We start from the raw sequence: 27,081 nt of genomic DNA, 5'->3' as shown, positions 1-27,081 counted from the left end.
AGTGTAAACAAAATACAAGAATGGGGTTCATATTTTTTTTAGATCAAAAGAAGAAAATGTACATGGGCTTTTCACATCACCATATATGACACCACGTCATCTAGAATCATCGTCAGGCTTCTAGAATCATCTAGAGGAATGCCCCTGGTTACCCTGAGTACATCAGTCTTAAAAACAACACTACGTAAGATTTTTTACCTTAAAATAATGTTTCCAAAATCGTTTCAGTGGTTCATAAAGTGAACTATCCCTTTAATATCTAAATGAATTTTAAAGTGTTAAAATACTGTAAAAACAACATGGTTACACACCAGGAAAAAATGTGACTACCGTAATTGGGACGTGCCGAATTTGTATAATTTTTAGAAGAAGAAATAATCCTAAAGTCCACCCTATAAACCTCTTGTGCTGAGGAGTTAGATTGTACTGAAATGTCTGAATGAGATTTATACAAATTAGCAACCAATCCAGCAAACTATATTAAAAACTGTATGATGAGAGTGCGTTGACAATTTGCAGAACTTATTCATTACCAGTTTTACTCTTATTCAAAGACTTACTCATTCCAATAGTAAACTGGCACTGGAATTTTCCAGTTGAAGTGTAACATAAAGAACATAATATGGAAAATATGAGAATGTTAGAATTAAATGAAAATCAAATGGGTAATTTTGGTGTTTAAGGTGATATTTATTTTTTCTTCCACCAGATTATTGTATCCTCCTGCTAAACAAAGCCGGCCAGCTATCTTGGTGACCTTAAATGACAGCACATGATGTTTTCGGGGTTTTCACTAATTATCCAACATGGCTATAGGCTACTGTCAAACTGATTTAACTGCTAAAACCAGATTGTCAGACAGAACAGCCCATCTAAAAGCAGTTTTTATCAACAGGAATTCACATCGATTTGAACAACAGAATAAGTTATCTAGGCATACTGATGATAGAAAAGTATTAATATAATTTAAACATTTTCACTTCCGAAAATAACATAAACAACAAGCTTGTCGCTGAAACTGTTTCGGACGGAGTGCGTCAAGAATTTGAGCGTGTTGTTTACTTTCTTTTCTATGTTGTTTAGCCCTGCTTGCTAACTGTTTAGCGGCTAACAATCCCACTAACGTTACATCATAATAATTATTCAGTGTTTAGAAAACAGCAAGCATTCAAAATCATATGCATTGTCTTCATATTTTAAGCTAGTAGTTAACCAAATAATACGTTTAGGCGGTCTTCGACTCTGTTAGCATATATGCTAATAGTCAATCAGCTGCACCACCGACTGCTATTGAGGTCTGAATATGAAATTAAACTTAAGGGAAAGCACGAACGACCAAAACAGATTAAATTCAGCATAACATTTTAACGATCATATTTAGTGTTGCATAATTATAGAATAACTAGCATTGAGCATAACGTGTATGTACCAGGATGGCCGAGTGGTTAAGGCGTTGGACTTAAGATCCAATGGACATATGTCCGCGTGGGTTCGAACCCCACTCCTGGTAATGACTTTTGATTTTCATCTTTAGCGTATTCAAACATAAACGTGCACAACTGCCGTACACATCGTGTTAAAAACGGCAAGCGAAAGCTGTACGGAAAAATAAAATAAAAAGTAGATCAGACGCGGGTCATGAAATGCTATGCTGTCGGCATTCACGAGATTTGATCCCCCTCTTTCTGGATGGACGGAGGAGGAGATGGTCCTCACTGCGGAACATGAAATCCATGGGGAGGAGTCGGATCCAGATCCAACTCCTCCCACCTTACATACACCTAAACCTAACCAACTCCGCCCCCTGATCCCTAAACCCACCCCTAATCCCTAAACCCAACCCTAATCTTACCCATCTCCACCCCTTGGATCGTGATCCGACTCCTCCCCGTGGATCTCATGTTCTGCATTGAGGTGCTACTGGGGAGGAGAGGAACACCGACCACTGCTGTGATGACCCGCAGGGTATTTCCATAAAGCGGAGCTCACTTGCCACATGAACAAATAAGTCAACAATCAAAATCGAAATGATGTTTAATGGGTGGTCTGATACTGCCTCCTATTGGTAATTTAAAACTAACTTCTGCTAAATACATTAATAAAATAATACAATATTTAATGACCTTCAAACAACTTCAGCTAAACACACGTTATAAAAAGTCAGATGTAATTTCCAAGAATGAATACTTCCATAATGATTATTATAATGAATTTGAAATGCACGCTTCATATGTAAATATATGATAATAATAGCCTATGTTGTGATAGGCCATTCTTAATTCTAAACTAGAACAGGCTGTTCTAGTTTATGGGCGAAACATTTTCTGATTCTGAAACCTCTGCCTTAATTGGCCAGTAATTGTTTTCATATTGCTTCTAAAATTATTGTTGTTTGCTGCAGGCGTTTATGTTAGCCTACATGATGGTGCAGTTGTAAAGATGCTTTAACTTATAAATCAGACTGACTTTTGTCTGTATTGTGTGTATCATATAAATATAATAAATAATATAAAATATATAATGAAATAATAAAACATAAAATGATCAAACAAAATGTGTGTGGCTATCGTTTTTACATTTCCTTCAGTCTATCCTCTTTCCAAACAAATACTTCATCGGATTAATAGTTGAACTCAAGTTTAATATTTTATCATTATAAATGTGTTTTCTTCTTCTTCAATGAATCTTTCTTTGTGTCACTGAACGATTCATTCAAATGATTCGTTCAAAGTTGAACACAATGTGACTCTGTGCCTATATTCTAAATGACCCTGTTATAGCCATCCTTATACAAAAGTTCAGCTTTTTTTCCCGTTAATTATTGATCTAGAGAGTCCAGAGAATTGTCCTAGACTGGGTTTGTTCTGATCGGGCGAAAAACCTCCGACTAGTTCGTAAAAGTAGGTTTTAAACATTTTCATGAATATTTACTGAACGATTTGATTGACAGCAGTGGTTCTAGAGGCAAAGTTGATCCGTATGAGGAGATCTATCAAATGATTAGCATATTGTGTGGATGTGTAGAACACCACGTGATTACAGAGGGCGTAACACTTGTTAGCGCCAACTAGTGGCCGATTTCTTTCAAAATTCTTACAGATCTCTCTAGGGTTACGAGTCAAACATGCCCACTGAGTTTTGTTCCGACTGGCCTCCGTTAACCTTGTCTAATAAGGTGCTCAGCCTTCATTGACCGATGGCGGCCATGTTTTTCGAGATACGCCAATGTCCTCATAGATATACATGGGGCCTTGGACCAAGGCAGGTGGTTATAGCCCACTTCATGTTTTTTTCTTGGTATAGCGCCACAATGAGGTCAATCGTCGCGATTGTTTTAACGTGATCAAAGTTTGAGCCCACTCATGTGTACCGAGTTTGGGGGAAAATTTTCAATTCGTTCATGAGTTATAACCATTTTAGTAAAACTGACTCCGCCCACTTCAAATGTTTTACCGCCCCTTCGCAACCGTGAATCGAAATTTCAACTTTTGTTTTCGATAATTATTAATATTCAGGCTCCAGAGAACATTTTGGCACTGGTTTGGTTCCGATCGGTCAAAAACCTAGGACTAGTTTGCAAAAGTAGGTTTTTGACAAAATTTAAAATGGCGGACGATTTTCAATTTCGATTGATACAATGGTGCGTTCAAGTCATCTCAGATAGTATTTACAAGTTGAACGCACTTAAATACCACCACAATGTTGTATACCAGTGGGGAGCTCGGGATTTTCTCTAAGCCCCGATCTTTCCGAGTTGTGGGCGTGTAACTGAGAAACATGGTGGAATACCACAATCCTTAAATATTATGCAGTGATTATTTACAGCGCAGTTAAGCGAATTGCCTGCACAGAATATGATGGCGTTACAATATAACAGTGCAACAGATAAGGATAAAGTTGGCAGTGGCTTCATAAATTAATTAAAAGCATAAAAAAAACAAAGTACATCCGATGCACATTTCTTAGTTCTTCATATTCTAGAACAAGAGTTTAAGAACTTTACTGTATTTTTGTGTAATTAATTAAGAGAAAGTACTCCGCCATCTTCCTCCGATGAAAGTGACTTGAACGCACCACAAGACACAACACGTTCTAGGAGTTATGCGCGATTTCATATTTTTGCTTGCTGTAGCGCCACCTATTGGCCAATCGGGGTCATTCTTTGATAAGTTCTCCCCAAATTAAGGACTACCATCTGGCCAAGTTTCGAGTCCCCTGGCTGGCCTTACTGTAAATGAAGGAATGTAGGCTGCACGATGCGTTTTACGGCGAAATAGGCCTACTAATGATTAAAACTCATTTTACAATAGGGTTACAATAGGGTTTCAGCACTTCGTGGTTGAACCCCTAATTATATAACCTAGCATATTTTGGGGTTGACTTGAGTTGATAGGTAGGCTACTGTTGTTCATCATACCCTGGTTAGTTTTATTTCAACGTACACCTAATTTATGAATACATTTTAAGCATATCGATATAGTTTCTAAACAGATATTCATAGAACTTCTAAAACTGTTTAAAACGCAGAAAGAAGTATCACGAATCTGTCAATACAGCGTTTAGTGCTGTACGATGTGAACGACGAGCGCGTCCACACCATTCCACACGGGGACGCGCTCTTCACTCAATCCAGCACGCCTGGAGCTCGCGCGCCTCGTGACGTCACGTGTCCATTATTCCTGCTGTGCGCGTGGGCGGAGCTCGCGGAGTGGCTCGGGACGCGCTGCAACTCTCCTTTTGTTATTCATGAGGAAAGGAAACTTTGTGGCGGAGTGAAATACTCCCGGACCGCCAACACTATCGAGTTGGATAACTTGGATGTTTTCTGGATGGAGTTGTGAATCTCCCGTGAAAGATCTGGAGCTTTAGACGAGCTGTGGCAGCGTGGAGCGTTGAACATGCCCTAATAAGAGTCAATGATTCATTATTCACTCAATGATATAATAAAGTCGCTGTACTGGATTGAGAGAGATTCATCACGCAAAGGTGAGAGCTGCTGCTTGTAATCATGTTCGCTGAACTTTGATATGTTTGTTGAATTATGAGCGACTGGCCAGATTACCTAAACAAGTTAAACTAAATAAACAAACAACAGCTGAATGAAGGCGAAGCGAAATGCTGGAAGTGTCTCTTGAGTCTAATTTGCTCTCTTGGCTTCTCTAATGGTCTGTCTGACCTACACTAGATGTTAGAAGCACTGGGAAAACTTAATTTTATCGTGGATTGCATTTGCAAGAGCTAAAGTTAGGTTTGGAGTTATAACGATTGCTTGGTAGACTTGTTTGGGTTTAGTCTGTTATGTACACTGTAAAACAATATGATCAATATGTTATGACAACATAAGTTTTACATCGTTTTAACTAGTCAAAATAAAACTAGATTCAAGAATTTTTTTAAGTTGGTTTAATGGAAAAGTTGAAAACTTGATTATCCAAGTTGATTGTACTTAATTTAAGGCAGCAACTTCCCCCCCACAGTGGGTTAGTTAACTTAAAGAGTTAGGCTTGGCTAGAGTTGGTTAAAGTTAGAGTAGGGTTAGTTTGGCCTCGTGTCAAGGTTGGGTTTCTTTGGGATTGCAGTCATTTATCCCAATTACGGACTATTAAGGTCATTATTATGCTTTTTGGGGGGTTAGTTTGAGTTGTTATGGTCTTTCAAACTGCAGATCATATGGCCACGTGTTTCATGCAGGAGTCAAATTGGCTCAAGATTTGCCTCTAAAAATGCTATTTTTCTCTATAATTTGCCTTTTTTTATCCAGAACACACGCTGTTCTTGATATTGACTACTTCATTGAGTTGTGTAAGCATACACGGTCAACGTTTTAGGGCTATTTCAAGTCATAAGCCAGCTTTAAGTGGGATGAAAGTGGAGAAAATGGGTTTCTCTGCAGGAATCTAAAGTTAGAGGTTTGCGTCATCCAGTGTTGCTGCGTCGCCAACACATTTATGAGCTGAAGCCGAGCCTTTCTTGGACAAGACGTGCTGTAGATTGTCAGAGGGAGTTTTGTTTCTATTCTCTCCAGCGACTCTCGGCATTCCTGATCGTTACCTCATTACTGATGGATGACATCATCACCCAGCAGCCGTCATGCCCGTCGGTCCGCCGCTGGTGGACCGGACTGGTGTGTGTTTATGAGGGAAGGAATGTAGGGGGAGCCACAGAATGAATGCGTGGTCACCTGTTTGGCTGGGTGACAGCTCCTGTTACAACTTGTCCCACACACACACACACACAGGACCTGGTTTTCACCCTCTGATGGGTGTTCTCTGGTGCGGGTGGTGATAACATCTCACTTCTGATTGTGCGTCAGCATGTGGCCGATGTTTTGACCCGCTCTGTTGATCTCACTGTAGATTTAGGTCAACCTTAGACATCTCGAACTTTCCAGTGTGACGACCAGAATGTGTTTAAAGGTACGTTTACATGACAACGATATGCTTAAAACGGAGAAGTTGTTCCTTTTGAGTTTTCCGCGTACAGACGACACCGTTGTCATACAGATTCGCGAAAACCAACTAAACACCCTGAAACACTATAGACTGAACACGTAATGCGCATTTGCATGACGTCATCGTCTTCAGAGATTCGCGTTTTTGTCGTTTACGCGGAGACCGTTTTCAAAAACGTGCACTTAACCCGTTTTCAAAAGTTTGCGTTTTCTGGCAACCAAAACACCATTGTCGTTTAAACGAATTTACGTTTTTAGTTGAAAACGGCGTTGTGTAAACAGCCCCTTAATCATCATTTAATACTAGGCTGTAACTTAAATGTACTTAAAAATAATCATCATATTGCGCTGTAATAAATTGGTTTCCGTTGCGAGTACAATGTACTAAAACATAAACGTTTTACCTTGTACAGACGACACGGTTATCAAAATGATCCCTGTTCGCACGGATCCACGAAAACAACTAAAGACGCTGTATTATTCATGCCAGGCCAGTAGGTGGCGGTGTCACTTTATAAAGGAATACGACGTGCCTAAAGACTAAACACGCGATATGCATGACGTCACCATTTTCACAAATTCACGCTTTTTGTTTGTTAACATGATGGTCGTTTTCAAAAATGGACCTTGAAACCCATTTTCGGGCCCCCAAAACGCTGTTGTCGTGTAAATAAACGTTTTCACTTTTTTTTTTTTTTGTTGAAAACACTTTCAGTCCCAGCTCGTCTAAGTTTTTGGAGTCAGAACCAAAATTATAAGATTTAAGCTGCATTCATGTGGTCACATATTAAAAGTTGGACTTTACTCACTCACTTGACTGATGTAAGGTAAAAAATAGAACCAAATCTAAACTTATAGTAATTAAAATAAATCTGGATTAGAATCTGAATCTAACCAGTATCAGTTTTGGAATCTGAATAAGAAATGGAATTAATAAGAATCAAAACTAGAATCATTATAAACCCAAAACAATTATTATTATTATTAGAATTTGGAATCGGTGTAAGAATTAAGATTCAAATCAGAATTTAAGTTAAGCATCAGAATTAGAATGAGGAAGATATAATAAGAATCTAAATTATGACAGAATAATAGGGCTGACAAATGATTAATCGCATCCAAAATAAAAGTTTATGTTTACATAATATGGGTGCACTGTATATTATTTTATATATATATATATATATAAATACACACACATGCTTGTATATATTTAAGAAATAATTTCATGTATATACTGTATTTAGATTTATATATAATTTATATTACATATAAATATTTTATATATAAATAATATTTTTTTCATATATATATATATATATATATATATATATATTAGGGCTGTCAAACGATTAATCGCGATTAATCGCATCCAAAATAAAAGTTTGTTTACACATAATATATATGAGTGCACTGTGTATAATTATTTTGTGTATATATATATGTATATATAAATACACACATGCATACATTTAAGGAAAAATATTATTTATATACAAAATATTTCAATTTATATATAATCTAGGGCTGTGCAACAATTAATTGCGATTAATCGCATCCAAAATAAAAGTCTGAGTTTACATAATATATTTGTGTGTGCTGTATATAATTATTTTGTATATATAAATACCTATGCATGCATGTATATATTTAAGAATTATTTGTGATTAAATTCTGTATATTTATATAAATACATAATCTATATTATATAAATATAAATATTTTATATACGAATAACACATTTTCTTAAATATATACATACATGTGTGTGTATTTATATATAGAAAATAATTATATACAGCACACACAAATATATTATGTAAACACAGACTTTTATTTTGGATGCGATTAATCGCAATTAATTTTTGCACAGCCCTAATATAATCTAAATTATATATAAATTTAAATACAGTCTATACATGAAAATGTTTCAAAAATATATGCAAGCATGTGTGTGTATTTATATATGTAAGATAATTATACACAGTGCACCCACATATGTAAACACAAACTTTTATTTTGGATGCAATTAATCGCGATTATTCGTTTGACAGCCCTAAGATATATATATATATATATATATAGAAACACAAAATAATTTTACATAGTACACCCATATTATGTAAACACAAACTTTTATTTTGAATGTGATTAATCGTTTGACAGCCATACAGAATTAAAAAAATAGAATTTTATGTTAGAATGTGGTATAGAATTGATGAGAATTTGAATCTATATAAGAATTATAATTCAAAATGGTGTCAGAATTATGGTGCGTTCTATTATTCATCCGTCTCGGAGATCCGAAACGGACGACAGACGTTGCCTAGCAACACGCCCCCTTTCCTCGGATTTCTCCTCTCGGACGTCGGACAACCGTGAGGACACCGAGCAAGAATTCCGCTTCGGAATTCAAAATGGCTGCGCCCTGTGACTTGTAAGAATGAATTGTATTCATTGTTTTTGAACCGATTTGGTATTTTAAATGACGATTATAATCACCTGTATTACTGCGTCCCCTGTAGGTATGGGAATCGGTTGTTGTGAGTGCAATTACTAATGTTGCTAGCGTTGCTAACAGAAGAATAACATGAAAAACTTTAAATAAAGTGAACATTTTCAAGTTCAAATGGCTGCGTTTTGATGAGGTGTAACGTTAGTCATAAAATGTTTATTTTAATGTAAGTGCCTGGTACTCGGCCAGTGCTACCATTACAACAGCTTTCCCCGACTCGGACAAGCAAAACATAATAGAACGCTTGAAACGTGGACGTGACGTCAAATCCGAGGTCCGAGTCGGTTCGTTGGGTATAATAGAACGCACCATTAGAATCAACATTGGCAGCAGAAATGTATCAGACACAGAAGAATATGAATTAAAATGAGAATTGGTGAGAATCAGTATAACAATTACAATCCAAATCAAAATTAGAATCAGAAAGTTGTTATTTAAATTACGTCAGAAACTAAATAAGAATCAGAACAAGAATTAGAGCTGGTGAGAGTCAATAATTCAACAATTCTGTTCAGAATGAGGCGTTGATGTAAAAGAATCAAAGTGAGAACACAAAGTAGTTGACACTTGCAGAAGAAAAGGAGTTTCCTCAATGAGATCAATGAGTTTGTTTCAGTAGAATTGCTCCTGCTGTCTCACACACATTCACTCTGAGCGGTCTATGTTCGCTCTTCTTCCTTTCTGAATGACCTAGAAGAGTTCATACGCCTGGCCTGTGTTGAAACCGGGTTACCTGATCGGGTCAGAGGCGGCATGGCCTACTCTTTCCAGCTCTCCCACAGTGCTTTGCACTCGCTCAGAGAAGTACGATCACATGGCTACCCCCTCTCGTGTGGTCTGTGTAAACATTTCAAAGAGCATTATGCAGTATATGTAAGCCTGTATTGCACAGTATGTGGAGATCCTGCATCCTACATTTGCTGATGAATCCCACAATGAAGTCTTAAATAAATGTAAATTCCCCCTGTGGTGAAAGAAAGTCAATCAAATGTGGTGTTTTTAATACGCTTTTAGACAAACCATGTGTAAGTTGACAAGTGGACCGCATTGCTGAGTATTTCCTCCTTAAAACTGCAGTGAACCAAAGACACAAAAACACGGTGTGAAATCGCTGGTGTTTCTGACGTCACAAACGACCAGATCAACGTGTGATCGTCAACCAGTGGATCTCTGAGTGAGTGGAGGCGGGGCTCATTTGCATATTCATAGAACTACGCATACGAAATGAGGGAAGGGTGTCGAGTTACATTCAGAAAAAAACATTTAAATGTAATTTTGGTGATCAAATATGAGGGATACAAAGACTGACTAACACAAAATTGCTTGGAAACCAAATGTGCGAGTGTTCTCCCCTCTGAGATAATGACTACCTTCTGAATTACAGATGCGCCTTAATGAGGTCACGTGACAACGCTATACTAGTATTGGGTTTCAAAGGCTTCTCCGCAGCACTGCCTTGAGCTCGGGCTGACCCATATCCCGCTCTGTTGCAGGGATTTTCAGTGGGCTGTGTATGTAAAGGACAGCCGGACTTCTACTCGAGCGTGTCAGACGGACCCGTGACTCCTGGGAAGGAAGATGGCGAGCGTGGGCACGCTGTCCGAGGCCTCGGAGGGCGGAGACAACAACCAGTTCACTGACATCATCAAATGGAGATCAGGTGAGGTGTTGTTGAGCTGTTCTTTCACTGGTTCAGTAGTACAGCATGGCCATCAGGGGTGTAACGGGACACAGAACGGTCACGGTTCGGTGTTTTGGGGTCACGTTTCGATACGATTTCGGTACATTTACATGTCTGATTGTTTCAGATAAAAATTGAAGGAGTTGTTGATTTGTTTCTGTAATTGATTGATTGACTAGATCGACTCTTCTTCTTCTGCTCTTCTTCCTGTTGCGGTGGTTTGTAAACAGTAGCTGCGTTTCCATTACCCTTCAATTTGCGCAAATTGAAATTGCGAAATGGAAACACGTCAATTTTTCTAAAACTCCCGTTTATCGCAAAAAAGTTTTTACGCTCGCATGAGGAGGTTTTTCTGGCAATTCGAAAAAGGATTTTTTCGCAAAACTGCAATGGAAACGGATTTTGCGCGTTTACAGTCACCTGACTTAGAAGACGGAGTGTGTTTTAGGTCCGTGTCCGCAAATAATAATAATAATTATCATCATTAGCCTATTATAACATTTATTAGGCTACATATGTAGAAGACGCTTTTATCCAAAAAAAGGAACAAAGCAATTCGTCACATCTCATTCATAGTACAGGTTGGACAATAATAATAATAATAGGGCTAAGATTATCACAAATAAACACTTGATGCTCCAAACGGGCGCGCCGTGAACACTTTCATTTTCCCATCGACAGTGGAAACAACTTAAAATACTCTCTCATTTCTGGTTATACAGAAAATAATAATACATTATTCACAACTACTTTTATTTGCGTAATGTCACAATAACAAGAAAACGTTGTGCTCTTGTAAAATAAAACAATCAGGCGCGCTTTATGATCTTGGTGAACTGGAGCGCGAGAACTGAACCAATATCCTTTATAGACTAAAGCTTGAAATGTCCACTTCAAAAATAATAAATTCAAATCGTAAACTAATACCTTCTGATTATGTAATCCGTATGAAAGGTGCCGTTCTCTCTAAAGGGGCATCCGGAGATTATGTTTTTAGCTCGTTATTTTTTATAATAACTCACCTATTCAGCACTGCGGGAAAAATATCACAAATATCCATGTTCTAATTTGGCCTTAGAAAACCAGTAAAATCTACATTTTTTCCCATATTAATTTGTGAATATTGTAAATGTTTTAAAGGGGGCCAAAAGTCATAAACAAATGTCTGAAAATTCGTTGAAATGTATATAGCGCAGCATTGGTGTGGTCAAACTAAAACGTTGGTGTTCAACTTTGCGTTTTAAAAATACAACAACCGTTCATCTTTCGTTTTGCAACGACCGTTTGGACATAATACGAGTTCTTTATTAAATTCATTTAAATCAAAGAAACAATAATTACAGGAATAGCCTCTCTAAACCTCAAAGAAATGCCATCAAGACATCGAAGCAGAAATAAGGGAGAAACACCAGGAACTCTGTGTCTTTCCCTGCTTGGATAACAGTCACACACCAAGTCTCCGTCCATTAATAATAATAATAATGTCTAGTGCGGTGTATGGCTGTGAAATAGGTTAAACCTACCAAAGTCCGTTGCCATGATTTTTGGAATGACTTATCGCGAGAGGAAAAAAAGACGTTTTAGTCGCATAACATCGGTTAATGGAAACACCGTCATTTCGTAATAGTTTTTTATCGACATTTGGAAAATATCGCAATCTGTAATGGAAACGCGCCTAGTGTTGCATCACCGCACGCGCCCCCTTCTGGACTGTCGTGTGGATCGCCTGACTGACTTTATTCATCACCTGACTGCATGCGCCGTGTGTACCCTGTACAGTTCGGGACGAGAACATGTACCGTCACACCCCTAATGAATGGCCAGTTATTTGTCTGATCCTCAATTTGACATTTACCTTTTTAAAAATTTGCCCTTTTTGCTTTTTTTGTTGTTGTTGTTGTTGAGTTGGAAAACTCAACCAACCAAGGATTAAACATTAAACTGACCTGAGCAAAATAATGAGACTATTTTCTTCTGTAGAACTGCTTTATACCTGAAATTGAATTGATAATTGATGAACTTTACAACATTTAAGTCAGCATGAAACAGTTGAGCTAGTCTTTTCGCCCCTATTGTGACGTCCCTAGTGAAACGGCTTCTGGAACGAGAACAAATGAAGAGTTCAGATGCAAAAGCCTCTAAATGCCATTTGAAATTTTCTTCTTTAATGATGATTTTTATCAAACGTGTATATTTAAGTTCAGTAATTTCACCTAAATAACAATTAAAAGGTAATTATCATTGCCATTTAAGTGAAATTACTGAACTTAAATATACAAGCTTGATAAAAATGATCATTCTAGAAGAAAATTTCAAATGGCACTTAGAGGCTTTTGCATCTGAACTCTTCAAATGTAGGACGGGGCTTTTTTTTGTCCACCGGGAATGGATTTGATGCTTGTGGTTTGCTATTGGTGGATCTCATGTGAGTGCCAGGTTGCCCCGCCCCCCAGTAAACGCATCATCAGAGAAGAGAAGAGCTGCAAGAGGGAGGGGAAGTTACTTTGATTAAAGATTACGGGGCACATGAGTTAAAATAATCATTTAGAATAAATATTGCAATATTCCACTAAAACACAAGAATTGTGAATTTTGATTTAATGGCGACTTTAAAGACTGGAATGAAAGGAAGAGCCCAGGACGTCTGTGTGTAGCTCTGCTTAACGGTTACAGACTGTGGTCTCCTGTCAGGTATTCTCTCTCTCTCTCTCTCTGGGAATGTTGGAATTTCACTGTGGCAGTGGATTTACAGCGCTTGACTTTCCAGACCACAATGCCTTTCTTTCTGTACGGATTCCGGTCTCCTAGTAACGGGCAAAAGTTATGTTTTCTTGGGTTGGAGCTGCCAGGGAAAATGTTGTAGAGGGAGAGATAGTCACGTGTTTTTTTTCTTTTTTTCTTTAGTCGCCAGCTAAAGTGTTGTTTTGTTTATTTTAATTTGGAATATTAATGGAATGATGTGAGACTTTTAATAATATCCATCAGGTCAGTTTGAACCATGAAACTCTTATGTGTGATGAGCAGATATTGTGTCTTCTCAACCTGCGTAGTGAATAATTTGCACCGAGAGCAGGTGAGCGACATCAATCATTAACAATGTGATGAAGGTGTGTCTAGTGACAAATTAAACCTTATTCTGATTTGTTTTGTTTGATGGCCATTGCTGATGCAGACGTCTCCGAGAGCTGGGTAGTCCTAATATAAAGCCGATTTACGTGATATTAGGGCTGGGATACGTCCCTGCAATCACATTAAACACTACATAGAACATGTATTCGTTTGTATTACACTTATGCACAGATCTATTCTGGCATTGCTACGGTTATCACTATCAATCATCACATATTTGGCTAAAGATGTTAAACTATAGACACACACACTTCTACTCTTACATCTGCTGTCCCGTAGATGGTCTGCTTACGCACTTTAACCTTGCGGACGAGCAGAGCCGTTTCCTCACTAGAGAAGCGTTCAGTTTTTCCGCTTATAAATCCTGCCATGTAAATAGCGAATCCTGGAGCGCAACTGGCTTTTAAAGGGAATAGGAGATGAGACTCTATTGCTGGGCGGTTTGGCCAAAATTAAGCCGGTTTTCTGGTTTATGACGTTTTTTTTCAAGCATTTAATAATTAAAATTGTTATTTCTTATAGGGCTGCAACAAACAATTATTTTGATAATCGATGAATCTAAGTATTATTAGACCGATTAGTCGACTAATCGTTGATTATTTCTTATCAGTAAGTCTGGAACGGTTATTAATCTTTTTCACTTAGTTAAAACATTGAGTTCTACATATTCTTACTATAATATAAAAAAAGAAAATCAGTTCAGGTTTTGAAATAGTTGTTTTAATGAACTTGAGCCAAATAAACAGGTCATTCTCTTTAAGTTTTCAGATTTCAGTCCAACTCAAAATCACATACAAATGCTCTCTAAGCATTGTTTAATGACCACTGCTTTTTTTAGAACTGAAATTTACTTCAGTTCTAATTTTTAATTCTAATCATTCTAATTTTTAATTCTAATCATTCTAATTTTTAATTAGAAATTCTAATTTCTAATTCAGGCCATTTACTTCAGGACACAAAAATAGTAAAATATTAATCTGCAAACCATTATTATAAATATAAAATTACAATCTTTTTTTTTTTACATGACAATTGAGCTGACCGAGACGTTCTCATTCACCTTTTAATTTACAGTATAGAAAAGAAAAAGAAACTGCCATATTCTTCCTAAACATCTCCATTTTTAAGTCTTCATGATTATGGAACAAAATACAGGCAAGTGATAAGACTATAATACCTAATAGTGTTACAATAATAAAAACAGCCCTGATTCCTAAGCTCGATCAAGCTTTATTCAATGCTAAATAAATCATCACATTACTGTAATTATATTATTATTGATAATATTATTAGTAGTATTGCATTATTATCTAATAAAGAGATTTACCGCTAGTTAGTTAGCTCCAGCTGAAGAACACTCAATTATCAACGGCTCCTCTTTTGCTGGGATGTTTCCTCTTTAAGTGCTGCAACATGCATGTTTTGCTCCTGTGAAAAGCCAGTTCTGCCTTGCATGTATTGCACATGACAGCATTGTTGGTTTTAAGTTTTGTGAAACTTTCCCAAAACCTTGCTAGTTCGGATTAATTTGCACTCCGTCATAATTCGTTTTTCTTTTACCGCAACAGCATTTGTAAGGGTTACACTCTAGCGCCAAAGCGCCGTAGCGGTCAAATCGCGATATTGCACACCCTTACATTAGGTCATGTAAGATCAAACGACTTCTCAACAACAAAGATATTTTTTTTATTGTCGACAATGTCGACTAATCGTTTCAGCCCTATTTCTTAACATAATAACATTAGAACGTTAAAATACAACGTTTAAATAACGGTATAATTCTAATGATGTTTGAATGATGTTCTTATACAGTGTTTCCCCTAGAAATTTTTTCAGCAGCGGTGCTGTTAGGTGCCGGAGGTTGTTACCAAGCCGCGGTGGGCGGAGCGGGGTGGGGCTGTGGGCGGGGCGGTGTGCGGTTTGGGGAATTGCACCTCCGGGAGAATTTTTTTTTAAATAACCCCTTCAACCATGAGTTTGAAAAATGTAAATACATTTTCCATACACATTAGATCCATCTGCATGACAAGTTCCATCATTACGCTTATTCACTGCGTCCTAAACCTACGCCTTTGTTATTGTAAGAGGTTAGCGACCCCTAGCGGCGGAGAAAAATGCATAATGTAGCTTTAATGATATTTTGACAGTTAAGAGGTCGTTATACTATAAAAAATAACCTGTAAGTTTTAAAACTCAAACTAAAATGTAGAAATTGATAGGGGAAAAATGAAACGTCACAACCCAGAAAAAGATTATTTACAATTTATTGAACATTTTTTCTTAATGGCAAAGGCCACACCCAATCTGTGAGCACTTAATTTTTCTGGGTTTTTCAGATGTGTGTGAGTGACAGTGATACTATTTTATGTTTTTGCAAGAAGCCTTATGCTCATCTAGCCTGCATTTATTTAATCAAAAATACAGAAAAAACAGTAGCCTAATATTGTGAAATACTATTACATGATGTTATTTTTTAATAATAAAAGAAACTTTAAAAAAAGAGCAGATATCATCATATTAGAATGTAGGGCTGGGTATTGACACAAATTTCACAATTCGATTCGATTTCGATTCATAAGCTTGCAATTCGATTTCGATTCCGTTTCGATTCAATATTAATTATTTTGGATATCAGACAGTTACAATAAATGGCTAATTTTCTCAAGGAAATCAAATCTCTTAACTAATGCTGTAAACTATGGGAGTCTAGTTGTAGCCTATAGGCTTCATTAGCTGTTTTGTAGCTATACAAACACTTAAATTACACTTTTATTTATTTTTATAATAAGAAGATTATATAAACATTTAAATGGTGACTGTCATAAAAACTTGCCAGATTTATTCAAATATGCATTAAATATTGAAGAACATTAAGATTATAATGCATATGTAATATGGTGTATATATTTAGCAAAATACTCCTCTCTAGAGTTATTTTTCTAGCTGACTAACGAGTTGATGTGGGTTTTCTGAGGTAAATATGACGATACATGACATTGATTACAAGCTGTTTAACTGACGTCTTTCCACGGTTGAAACGCTGAGCGAATCAATGTGACATGATACGGATTTGGATAAGTTGTACTCTATCTTTAACACACTTTCAGATGCTCATTCATGTTTATTTCGCGCTGTGACTGGTATTATTAAGCCGGAAGAGAGATCAGGACTATGAGCAGTAGGTGATACTTCCTCGTCCGGCTCATGGAAACAGTTCGTACCGCTTTCTCCTTTCCACAAGTTCTCGCTGTCCCGTGGAGTCTCTCGTTGCTATGCAACCTTGAACAGAGGCGCGATTGGATAAACGAGCGCGCCGCCACCGCGTCACTTCTATTCTGAGTGGAGCGCGTATGGCTTATTTAAATTAACGAACGGCCCCTTATGGCAACGTGACATTAGCCTAATCGAAAATATTTCCATATATGGCTCTTTCCTCCGTTCTTGTCAACAAGTGGATTCAGAGCCACATTAGCAGCGCTGCCGGTCGCCATGTCTGTGTTTTTAGGTGTATAAGTGAATGAAGTGAATGTCATGATATTGCTGATCATGAAAAGATTTTGCGGCGGCGCTGAAAATCCAGCGGCTGAATACATTGTAGGGGAAACACTGTTATAGCCAAGCAAGAACGTTAATACAACGTTTATATAACAGGAGAACTGAACGTTTTGAATAACGTTCTTATAACCAAGAAATAACGTTAATACAACGTCTAAAAAACTGGACATTTTGAATGTTCCTAGAACATTCAGAAATAATATTTTTATAACTTAATGGGAATGTTATGAAAACGTTCTTATAACCTTAAATTGTTATCTGGGGAAGAGGAGAGATTCACGATTGCACTGAACACGCTTTATGTGCAGGATTCTCTGAGCGAGCCCAGAGAAAATAGACCTATCCTTACAAGAGCAGCGTGTATCTGAGAGCGGAGAGATTCGTGCTCGCGCATTATATTAATGTACTTTCGCGCTACAATAGTGCGCTCTCGACATTCGACAGGAAATAACGCCACAGTTCTGCAGCATCCATCTTCCCTGTACCGTAACACCAGATCACGGCTGTTTACCCTCGGCCTCGCAGTCGCTGCTTAGAAGTGCAACATTGTGAAGGGTCCGTCTGAAACAGCGTCGCGTGTAGGGTTGGGTATCGTTTGAATTTGAACGATTCTGATTCCGATTCCTTGTTTCGATTCCGGTTCCTAAAGATTCTCGATTCTGATTCTTTTAAGAGGCAGGGTCAAAAAAAGTTTAGCTAACCTTGCTAACCAACGGTCTTTCTGAAGGAAATACTCCTTTCTGTAGGAAATACTCCTTCTGTCACAAATTTTGCATTTTGCCGAGAAGAGATTTGGACCGCCGACGTAAGCTAGTCATGTTCGACTCGCGCGGTTATGCTAACACTTCCGGTAGACGCTTCTTCGTTGGTGTTGTTCAGCAATTTCTTTCGGTCGGCGGACTGTGAATATCGAAACTAGGAATCAGTTAAAATTGTAACTTTTGAACGATTCCGGGAAAACCGAAAAGTTAGTCCCGGTTCCAATCGATTCTCGATACACAACCCTAGTCGTGTGGCGCAGTGAATGAAATACATCGGTATGGCGGTATATTCAAAAGTAATATCATAACAAAAGTATACTCTGGTTTTCGGTATACTGCCCAGCACTATGAGACTCTGATTGGTTTATTGCACGTTACACCCAAAACACACCCTTCACTCATTAAGAGAATAGGGATAACACTTTCAGACCATGTGCCGGGAGCGTCGGCCATTTTTTCCGTCGTTATTCTAACAAAAGTGGATTTGGACTCGCCCTAAGTGAACTTGCGCCGTACGCTATAGACCTTGTGCTGAGATCCTTCAAGGTCCCGTTCTTCGTAATCCCATGTTTCAAACTTTAGTTAGTGTGTAATGTTGTTTTTAGAGTAATACTATCTGTAAAATGATAAAGCTCAAAGTCCAATGCCAAGCGAGATATTTTATTTTGCAGAAGTAGCCTACATCGAACGGCCCGTTTGGACTACATCCTTCGACTTTCTTCTTTAATGACATCAGTAGAACAGTTTTTGGACTAAATAAACTTTATTAAAGTCATGTTTGATCATCATTCGGACCTGGTCCGAAACAGCAGACTTGTAGGCTATTAATAAATAATGAATACAAACAAGCAGATGACAAATACGTTATAATAACCATGATTAAACTACTAAACTATACCTGTTCCATCTCTGTACAGCACTCTGACTCTGTAGGCATTATTGTCCGACTGGAAATGAACACAGTTACTGAGAGTTTCTGATATTATCGTCATTCATCTGTGAGAGAGACTGAGCGCGAGCTCATGAAGCTCCGCCCACTGTGCCGGCAGCAGCAGCTCATTTGCATTTAAAGGGACACACTAAAACAGCGCATTTTTCTGAGCCCCAAAAAAATGACAATTTAAACATGCTGTAAAAAATGATCTGTGGGGTATTTTGAGATGAAACTTCACATACACATTCTGGGGACATCAGAGACTTATTTTACATCTTGTGAAAAAGGGCATAATACGGGACCTTTAAAAACAGGTTACATGATGCAGTCACTGGGCCTGATGCCTTCCTTCGTCTTTATTAGGGATCAGTTTACACACATGTAAAACTACATCCTGTGAAATTGCACTCAAGCCAAACAAGAAATCAAGCTGATTTCTGAGGAAGAAAGAAATCAAGTTAATTTATGGAGCTTTTCCTCTGTTATGAAACAGAGGTCAGTGTCCGGTAGTAACTGTAACCGCGAGACTCCTCTGAAAACCTGTTTGCAGAGTAACATCAGGTGTTTAGGGGTCGTCCCAGTGACGAGCTGTTGTACTTTAAACGTAAAACGTTTGCACGTTTTGCATGAGTGTGTATTAGAACACTCATAGACCAGCTTGTTTGTATGATGATGTGTAATGTGTGTGTTGGATTCAGGGTTTTCCTGTAGGGTTTCTACTAATTAAAGCAGTTTTTAGTCACTGATGACTGTCCAGTGACCGACTGCTTATTGCACACACTAAAGGGAAGTGCTTTGCTTTCTCAATCTGGAAACTTCCTGCGCAGGTTTGACCAGTCCGCCTGGAAACACACTCCTTTTTATTTAATTTTATTTAATCATTTAATCACTGGTTTTGGCTTTAGGTTACTAGTGTCAGAGTTTGGTTACACACCAGTCTAATATTTTGGTATAATCTCTTTCTCAATCTGAATGTCTCACAAAAACAAAACAAACTATTAGACATGCACCAGTCGACCGTATCGTTTTTAATAGTTTTATTTCTATTCTGGACTCGCACACAAACAGCATTGCAATTATTCCCTCAGGTTATATCTCTGTGCGTTAAGCCGGTTCGGTGTTTTATGTAGCATAATTCACAAAGACCTTTCTGGCTGCAAATCTTGAAATCTAATTTAAATCAAAAACGACATGTGCAGCAAAAAATACAGTAATATTGTGAAATATTATAACAATTCCGTTTTCTGTGGAAATATAATGTAAAATAAAGTTTAATCCTGTGATCAAAGCTGTATTTTCAGCATCATTACTCCAGTCACATGATCCTTCAGAAATTTCTGATTATTATCAACGTTGCGAACCGGAATATAACGTTCAAAAGAAACATTTGCTGATCAATTTCATGAATCCTCGCTGAACACAATTGTTCATGTCTTTCAGAAAGGGCCGCTAGTGTAGATCGATGTTTTCCCGAAGCATGCTGGGAAATGCAGTTCTGGTGTTCACATTCTCCATACTCTAATTTGTCTGGACTAATTTGTTCTCTGCACAGGTCGGACGCTCTGCCGGCTCACACACACACACACACACACTGAAGTTCTCCTCTGTTTAACACGTCTTTTCTTCCACGTCTCTGTCTCTCTTTCATCTGTGTTTCCCCGTCCAAATAAACTCACATTCCTGCTCACACACACACACACACACACACACACACAGTACAGCAGCCAAGTGTTATATAAGCAGCGCTCGTGGCCAGATCTGTGTGTTTGCTAGACTGGGGCCGTCTGGATGGTCTGGTCCGGTTTGCAGATTATTCTGGACCGGAAGAGACCGTCTGAGTGCCATACAAGGCTCCCAACCACCGTTGCGTTGGTTTTTTATAGGAAATACTGGTGTCTGAAGGCCAGCAAAAGAATATGGTTGAAGTTTTAGGGAAGTTTGTGTTTGAGGTTTCGGAAATGCAACATCAGAGCTGAGACACTAACACACGAGACTGGTTTGTCTGTCACACATTTGTGTTTGTGAACATGGCTAGAGATGGTTAAAAATATAGGGGTGAAGAATATGGTGCAAAAGGTCATTTATTTCAGTAATTCAACATTAAATGTGAAACTAATATATTATATAGACTTCTTACATGTGAAGTGAGATATTTCAAGGCTTTATTTGTTATAATTGTGATGATTATGGCTTATGAAAACCCCAAAGTCAAAATTTGAATATTGTGAAAAGGTTTTATCATCATCACTATTATAATGATTATAAAATATTGACTCATTACATGAAAAGTGAGACGTTTCAAGCCTTTAAGTTGAATTACTGAAATAAGTGAACTTTTGCACGATATTGAAATTTTTCGAGAATTGAAATAGTATGCAAATTAATGCAAGAAAGACCAATCAGAATTCAGATTGGATTGCACAACATTTATGATGTCATCACCGCTGTCAATTTTGATGCTAAACACTATGGATTTTTTTAAAAATCTTTAAGGACAATAACGAAAATAACTAAAGTTTTAATAATCGCTGTAATAGATGAGAATACTGAGGCTCACGCCACAACTATAACAACACCGACACTGGAATCACATCAGGATGATTTTGTTTTCCAGCTGACGATCGATAAAAACACTGACAGCCAATCAGAGTCCAGTGGACGAGCTCAAGCGTTTAAAGATGCTTATCATAAACAGAACAACACTGTCCAATGGTGTGTGTGGATGCTAATATAGTTATATTAACTGTAAATATTAGTTGAACGCTTGAGCTCTTGAAGCAGGGTGGACTGTTCGTCAGCTGGAAAAACAATAGTTCTGAAAGTGTTTCCAACATTATTGTTCCTCCGTGTCAACTTTTTCCAAATCCAGTGATGGCTTTATCCGCAGAAGTGTTCTGGTCAAGCCCTGTACAACTGAAACTAGCCAATCAAATCACAGCTTGCCAGTTTTGGAAAGCCTTGTGTGACACTCGCTGAACGGACTGTGCGAGGGTGTATTGTGTTGTCAAATCAGCTGTGTGTGTCCTTTCCTCCTTTCATATCTCTGCAGTCACTGTCAGCTGAAAGTTCTTGCGTATTATTAATATTATTAGGTGTTCAAGCACGAAGTGCTGAAAACCTATTGTATTTGCTAGAAAGGGAAAAAAAAAATCCCCTAAAACGCATCGTGCAGTCAGATGGTAGGGCCTCAAATTATCAGAGTTATCAAACCTATCAGAGTATGAGCCCGATTGGCCCATAGGTGGCGCTACAGCAACCAAAAGTACTAAATTGCTCATAACTCCTAGTCCGTCTGACTTAGCTTCAATGTTTTTACACCACTGTAATCCCTGGCTCGAGACGGACAAGATGTATATCTCGGATTTGCATTTAAAGCCAAAAAAATGTTATGTCGAATCAATAATTATCGAAAAAAAAGTTGAAATTTTGCATTTGGTGGCGCTATAACCGTCAAAAACGTCTCATTCTTATTAGGTGTTCAAGCACAAAACTATGGTAAATCATGCTAGAATCATGGCTTATTAAGATGAATTACCATAAAGGCCTGAACTGCTTGAACACCGCTAAATGCTGCTTGTTATTACTATTATTAATCTGTGAAAAGAGGAAGTGGGACTATAGTGCCTGTTGGTTGACTTAGTGAAGGAGAGAGTAATTGCGACTTCGTATCTCACAACCGTGAGTTTATAGTTCCTCATAACTTTATATCTCAGACTATGTCAGTAGGCTTGTTTGAGATGCGCCTTGCCTCGCCTGCAATGTAGTCGAGAGTAGGCGGCTGCAGTGAGGGGAGGAGTGAAAAAAGCGCAATAAAGCCGGACAAATCTCGGTTCTCGCAGTGAATCAGACACCTGTGAGATCAAAGGCGGATATCGCGGGATTAACGGGATTCACGCTCGTGCACGTGTTGCTAATAAACTGGATGTGATTTAAGTTCTGTTGCTTTTATATAAAAATAAATATAATGAACAAGACACCCAAAGTACTTGTTATTTAATTACATTCCAAATATGTGTTTATCAATCTTTTTTTTCTTTAATACAGACGTGTTTTTATATAGCCTATTGTTTTAACAAAAATGAAATATAACCCATATGGCACTGTCAGAGAGTTTATTCACCCATATGTATACACATAAAACATGATATCAGTTTTAAAATCAAACATTTTAAAAGAGAACAATTCATCTGTTGTTCTTTTATTTTTATTTTTATTTATTTTACTTTTTTTATTAGAATGCAAGTTACAAACATAGCCTACCTACAAGCACCACAATTCGTGAAACAAATAGGCCTATTATACAGCGACAAATAAATAAACATCAGAATAAAATAAATAATAAAATAAATAAATAAATCAAAATAAGCTTAGCTTAAATAGACAGACTTACAAACTTCATCATCTATAAAATGAAGAGCTATTTTTCACTTGAACATTTTGGAGTAGGCCTAGTATATTTGAGTTACTGACCATAGCTTTCTTATTTTTAACCCGTTTAAGAGATTCACAATATATATCAGTTTCAATTTGAAAAAAAATAAATAAATAAATAAAACATGGCCTTGATTTGGAGAATTTAGCTTAATGAATATGGAATTTACCTTCATCACGGTTGTTTAAACCAATGAGCATTAAGCTGTGTCGTCAGCAAGTCGTTTCCCATCATGCTTTTGATCAGCGCAGTCGGTGGAGAGCAACTGCGCGCGACTGCAGAATCCGACCCTTCCGCCTTGCGCTCGCGAGAGTTTTTTGACATACGTCGGCATGACATCAGAGCCAGGCGGACCGTTCTCGGACACATTTCTAACCGGCATGCATCTCCCGCTGATCACCGTTGATCGATTCTGCGCAGATTTTGCTCATCTCAAACAAGCCTAGTGTCGTCCCATCTGACTCGGGGTTTTTTGCCGAGCATGCTGGGTAAAGGGCGATATTGACCCAGTAGATGGTGCTTTTGACAGAGTTCGGTGACCTTATTACCTGAGATTGTTCTTGTGAAACGGACACCATGTGTTTGTGTGTCACCCGAAACCTTGAACCGTGGAAAACCATGGAAGCAAATAAAGGAAATTCACCCAAGGCAATCTCATCACACACACACACACACCTCTGTTCTGCTGCTGTCATTGGACGGCTTGTGTGTGTGACCAGGATGTATTCAGGATATTACTGAATGGGAAACAGTAGTAATAGAAGCAGGAAGCACAGCCTATTGTTTTGGGCCTCATTAAACTCCATCATGACTGTGTGTGTGTGTGTGTGTGTGTGTGTACGCTTAATGTCACCATGCTTTTATATTAAATGGCCACTTCATTTTGAAATAAATATTATTATGAAATGGAATTGTCATTGATGCTGATGCTCATTTTATTAATGTACGATAAAGCGATAAAGCTTCACCGAACAGATCTGTGTGTCGCTGAGAGTGTAACACTCTTCACAACTGAAATAGGGCTGGGCAACGATTAATCGCATCCAAAATAAAAGTTTGTGTTTACATAATATATGTGTGTGTATAATTAATTTGTATATATAAATACACACACATGCATGTATATATTTAAGAAAAATGTCTTGTTAATATATCAAATATTTATATTTATATATAATATTAATTATGTTTAAATATATGAAGAGTTCAGATGCAAAAGCCTCTAAATGCCATTTGAAATTTTCTTCTTTAATGATGATTTTTATCAAACTTGTATATTTAAGTTCAGTAATTTCACTTAAATAACAATTAATAGGTAATCTTCATTGCAATTTAAGTGAAATCACTGAACTTAAATATACAAGCTTGATAAAAATGATCATTCTAGAAGAAAATTTCAAATGGCACTTACAGGCTTTTGCATCTGAACTCTTCATATATAAAGTATATACATGCAAATATTTCTTAAATATATACATGCATGTGTGTGTATTTATATATACAAAATTAATTATACACACTACATACACATATATTATGTAACTTTTATTTTGGATGCGATTAATCGTTGCCCATCCCTAAACTGAAACTGTCAACACTGTGATCTGGTAATTTTCCGTAATCATTTAGTGCATATTTAGGTAGATTGTGCCTATAATGGGTGGAGTGTTGTAATATAGAGTTGAACACTTCATCTCCATACAGATGTTTGTTATTTTCACCGAACATTCGTCCTGTGTGTGAACAGTTACTTGGGTTTAGGATTTGGTCAAAACACTACCATATGTGTGAGCAGTTGTAGTGATGATGTTTGACTTGGTCAGAAACAAGAAAGAAGAGAAAGATCGCAGAAATGGAGAGAAAATGTCCCTGCATTCTCTCATGATAACTGATGTCACCACCCATGTGTGTGTGTGTGTGTGTGTGTGTGAATATCTGAGGAGGGTGTGGTGAGCTTAGAAAGGGAAAGTCTATATTCAGAGCTGTCATTATGGAGAGATTGTGTGTGTGTGTACCTACTTAACCATATTTTGAGACAAATTTGTACCCAGAAATTAGCTAAACCTCCTTTTGGAGACATCCTTATTTGTATTACAGTATAAAAATGTATAAAATAAAGTTTTGAAACATGTGCGTGTGTGTTTGTGTGCATGTCTCTGTGTGTGTGTGTGTGTGTGTGTGTGTGATTTCACATCCACTGAATGACTAGATTAGGCTATGTGAAATGATTCACTGCGTTTTCCCAATGGCTGTTCCACCAACACACACAACTCATATTACACACTAACATTCTCTCTAGATGTTCAGCTCACACAATGATTTTCACACACACACACACACACAGTTAATTTGTTCTAAAGGCCAATGAACTTGGTAGAGAACACTTCAGATTTGATTGAACTGCTTTGGGTAATATGTGAATGACTGGTTTGAACTACATTATATGAGCAGGTCAACACACACACACACACACACACACGACACAGCGGCAGCGCTTGATATTAACTTTTCATGCTCACCAGTCACTGTGGTTAGTGGCTTTCCAAAGTTACGAGCGACTCAGCATTTCCACTGGCCACAGTTCTGATGTCGATAACATGGGGAAAAACTGCTAAAAAATAAACAAAAGAGAAAGTGTTTATATTAGGCTGCTGTCACTTTAAGACTTGACACATATATCTATTACACTGTCTTGCAGTATATCTTGCAATATGTTGAGGTTAGGCTACTAACTTACTAGGGTTGTGCCTATAACTAGGGTTGGGTATCGTTTGAATTTGAACGATTCTGATTCCGATTCCGATTCCTTGTTTCGATTCCGGTTCCTAACGATTCTCGATTCCGATTCTTTTAAGAGGCAGGGGCAAAAAAGTTTAGCTAACCTTGCTAACCAACAGTCTTTCTGAAGGAAACAATCCTTTCTGAAGGAAATACTCCTTCTGTCACAAATACTCCTTTTGTCACAAATGTTGCATTTTGCCGAGATTTCGTTATTTTTAGAAAAGTGAAGCCACACTTTGGACCGCCGACGTAAGCTACTCATGTTCGACTCGCACGGTTATGCCAACACTTCCGGTAGACACTTCTTCGTTGGTGTTGTTCAGCGGTTTCTTCTTCCGCTCGGTGGACTGTGAATATCGAAACTAGGAATCGAAATTTTAACTTTTGAACGATTCCGGGAAAAACGAAAAGTTAGTCCCGGTTCCAATCGATACTCGATTCTCGATACCCAACCCTACCTATAACACTCTCTAGTCAGGCTACTCGCTAATATGCTAACTTGCAAGATTTTGAGGTCACTAGCTTGCTAGTTTTGTGCCAATGTCACCCAGGCTACTCGCTAATATGCTATCTTGCGATATGTTGAGGTTACTAGCTTGTTAGGTTTGTGCCTATGTCACTCAGGCTACTCACTAATATGCTATCTTTCGATATGTTGAGGTTACTAGCTTACTAGGGTTGTGCCTATAACACTCTCTAGTCAGGCTACTCGTTAATATGCTATCTTGCAAGATTTTGAGGTCACTAGCTTGCTAGTTTTGTGCCAATGTCACCCAGGCTACTCGCTAATATGCTATCTTGCGATATGTTGAGGTCACTAGCTTGCTAGTTTTGTGCCAATG

At 37.7% G+C, this 27,081-nt stretch overlaps 1 protein-coding gene and 1 non-coding gene across 6 annotated transcripts in view; both read left to right on the top strand.

The window, feature by feature from the left end:
* Window positions 1-1,427: 1,427 nt before the first annotated feature.
* Window positions 1,428-1,510, top strand: trnal-uaa (transfer RNA leucine (anticodon UAA)). The gene has a single exon. It is a non-coding gene; the product is annotated as a tRNA-Leu (tRNA).
* Window positions 1,511-4,711: 3,201 nt separating this feature from the next.
* The window catches only part of utrn (utrophin), a 305,780-nt gene continuing 283,410 nt past the window's right edge, over window positions 4,712-27,081 (top strand). For 2 of the 5 annotated variants that reach the window (XM_089124743.1, XM_089124738.1), the window contains exons 1-2: window positions 4,713-4,986; window positions 10,460-10,626. In XM_089124743.1, the coding sequence (XP_088980869.1) occupies window positions 10,545-10,626 (82 nt within the window). In that variant the 5' untranslated portion in view covers window positions 4,713-4,986; window positions 10,460-10,544. Of the gene's footprint in view, window positions 4,987-10,442; window positions 10,627-27,081 lie in introns of those variants that run through there. The other 3 variants (XM_089124741.1, XM_089124740.1, XM_089124739.1) reach the window with 3 other exon arrangements.

This window comes from Pimephales promelas, chromosome 20 (genome assembly GCF_988280905.1).
Source record: "Pimephales promelas chromosome 20, fPimPro1.hap1.1, whole genome shotgun sequence".
NCBI classification, from domain to species: domain Eukaryota; kingdom Metazoa; phylum Chordata; class Actinopteri; order Cypriniformes; family Leuciscidae; genus Pimephales; species Pimephales promelas.
The sequence above is the reverse complement of the archived record's forward strand: the minus strand, read 5'-3'. Positions and strand labels throughout refer to the sequence as shown.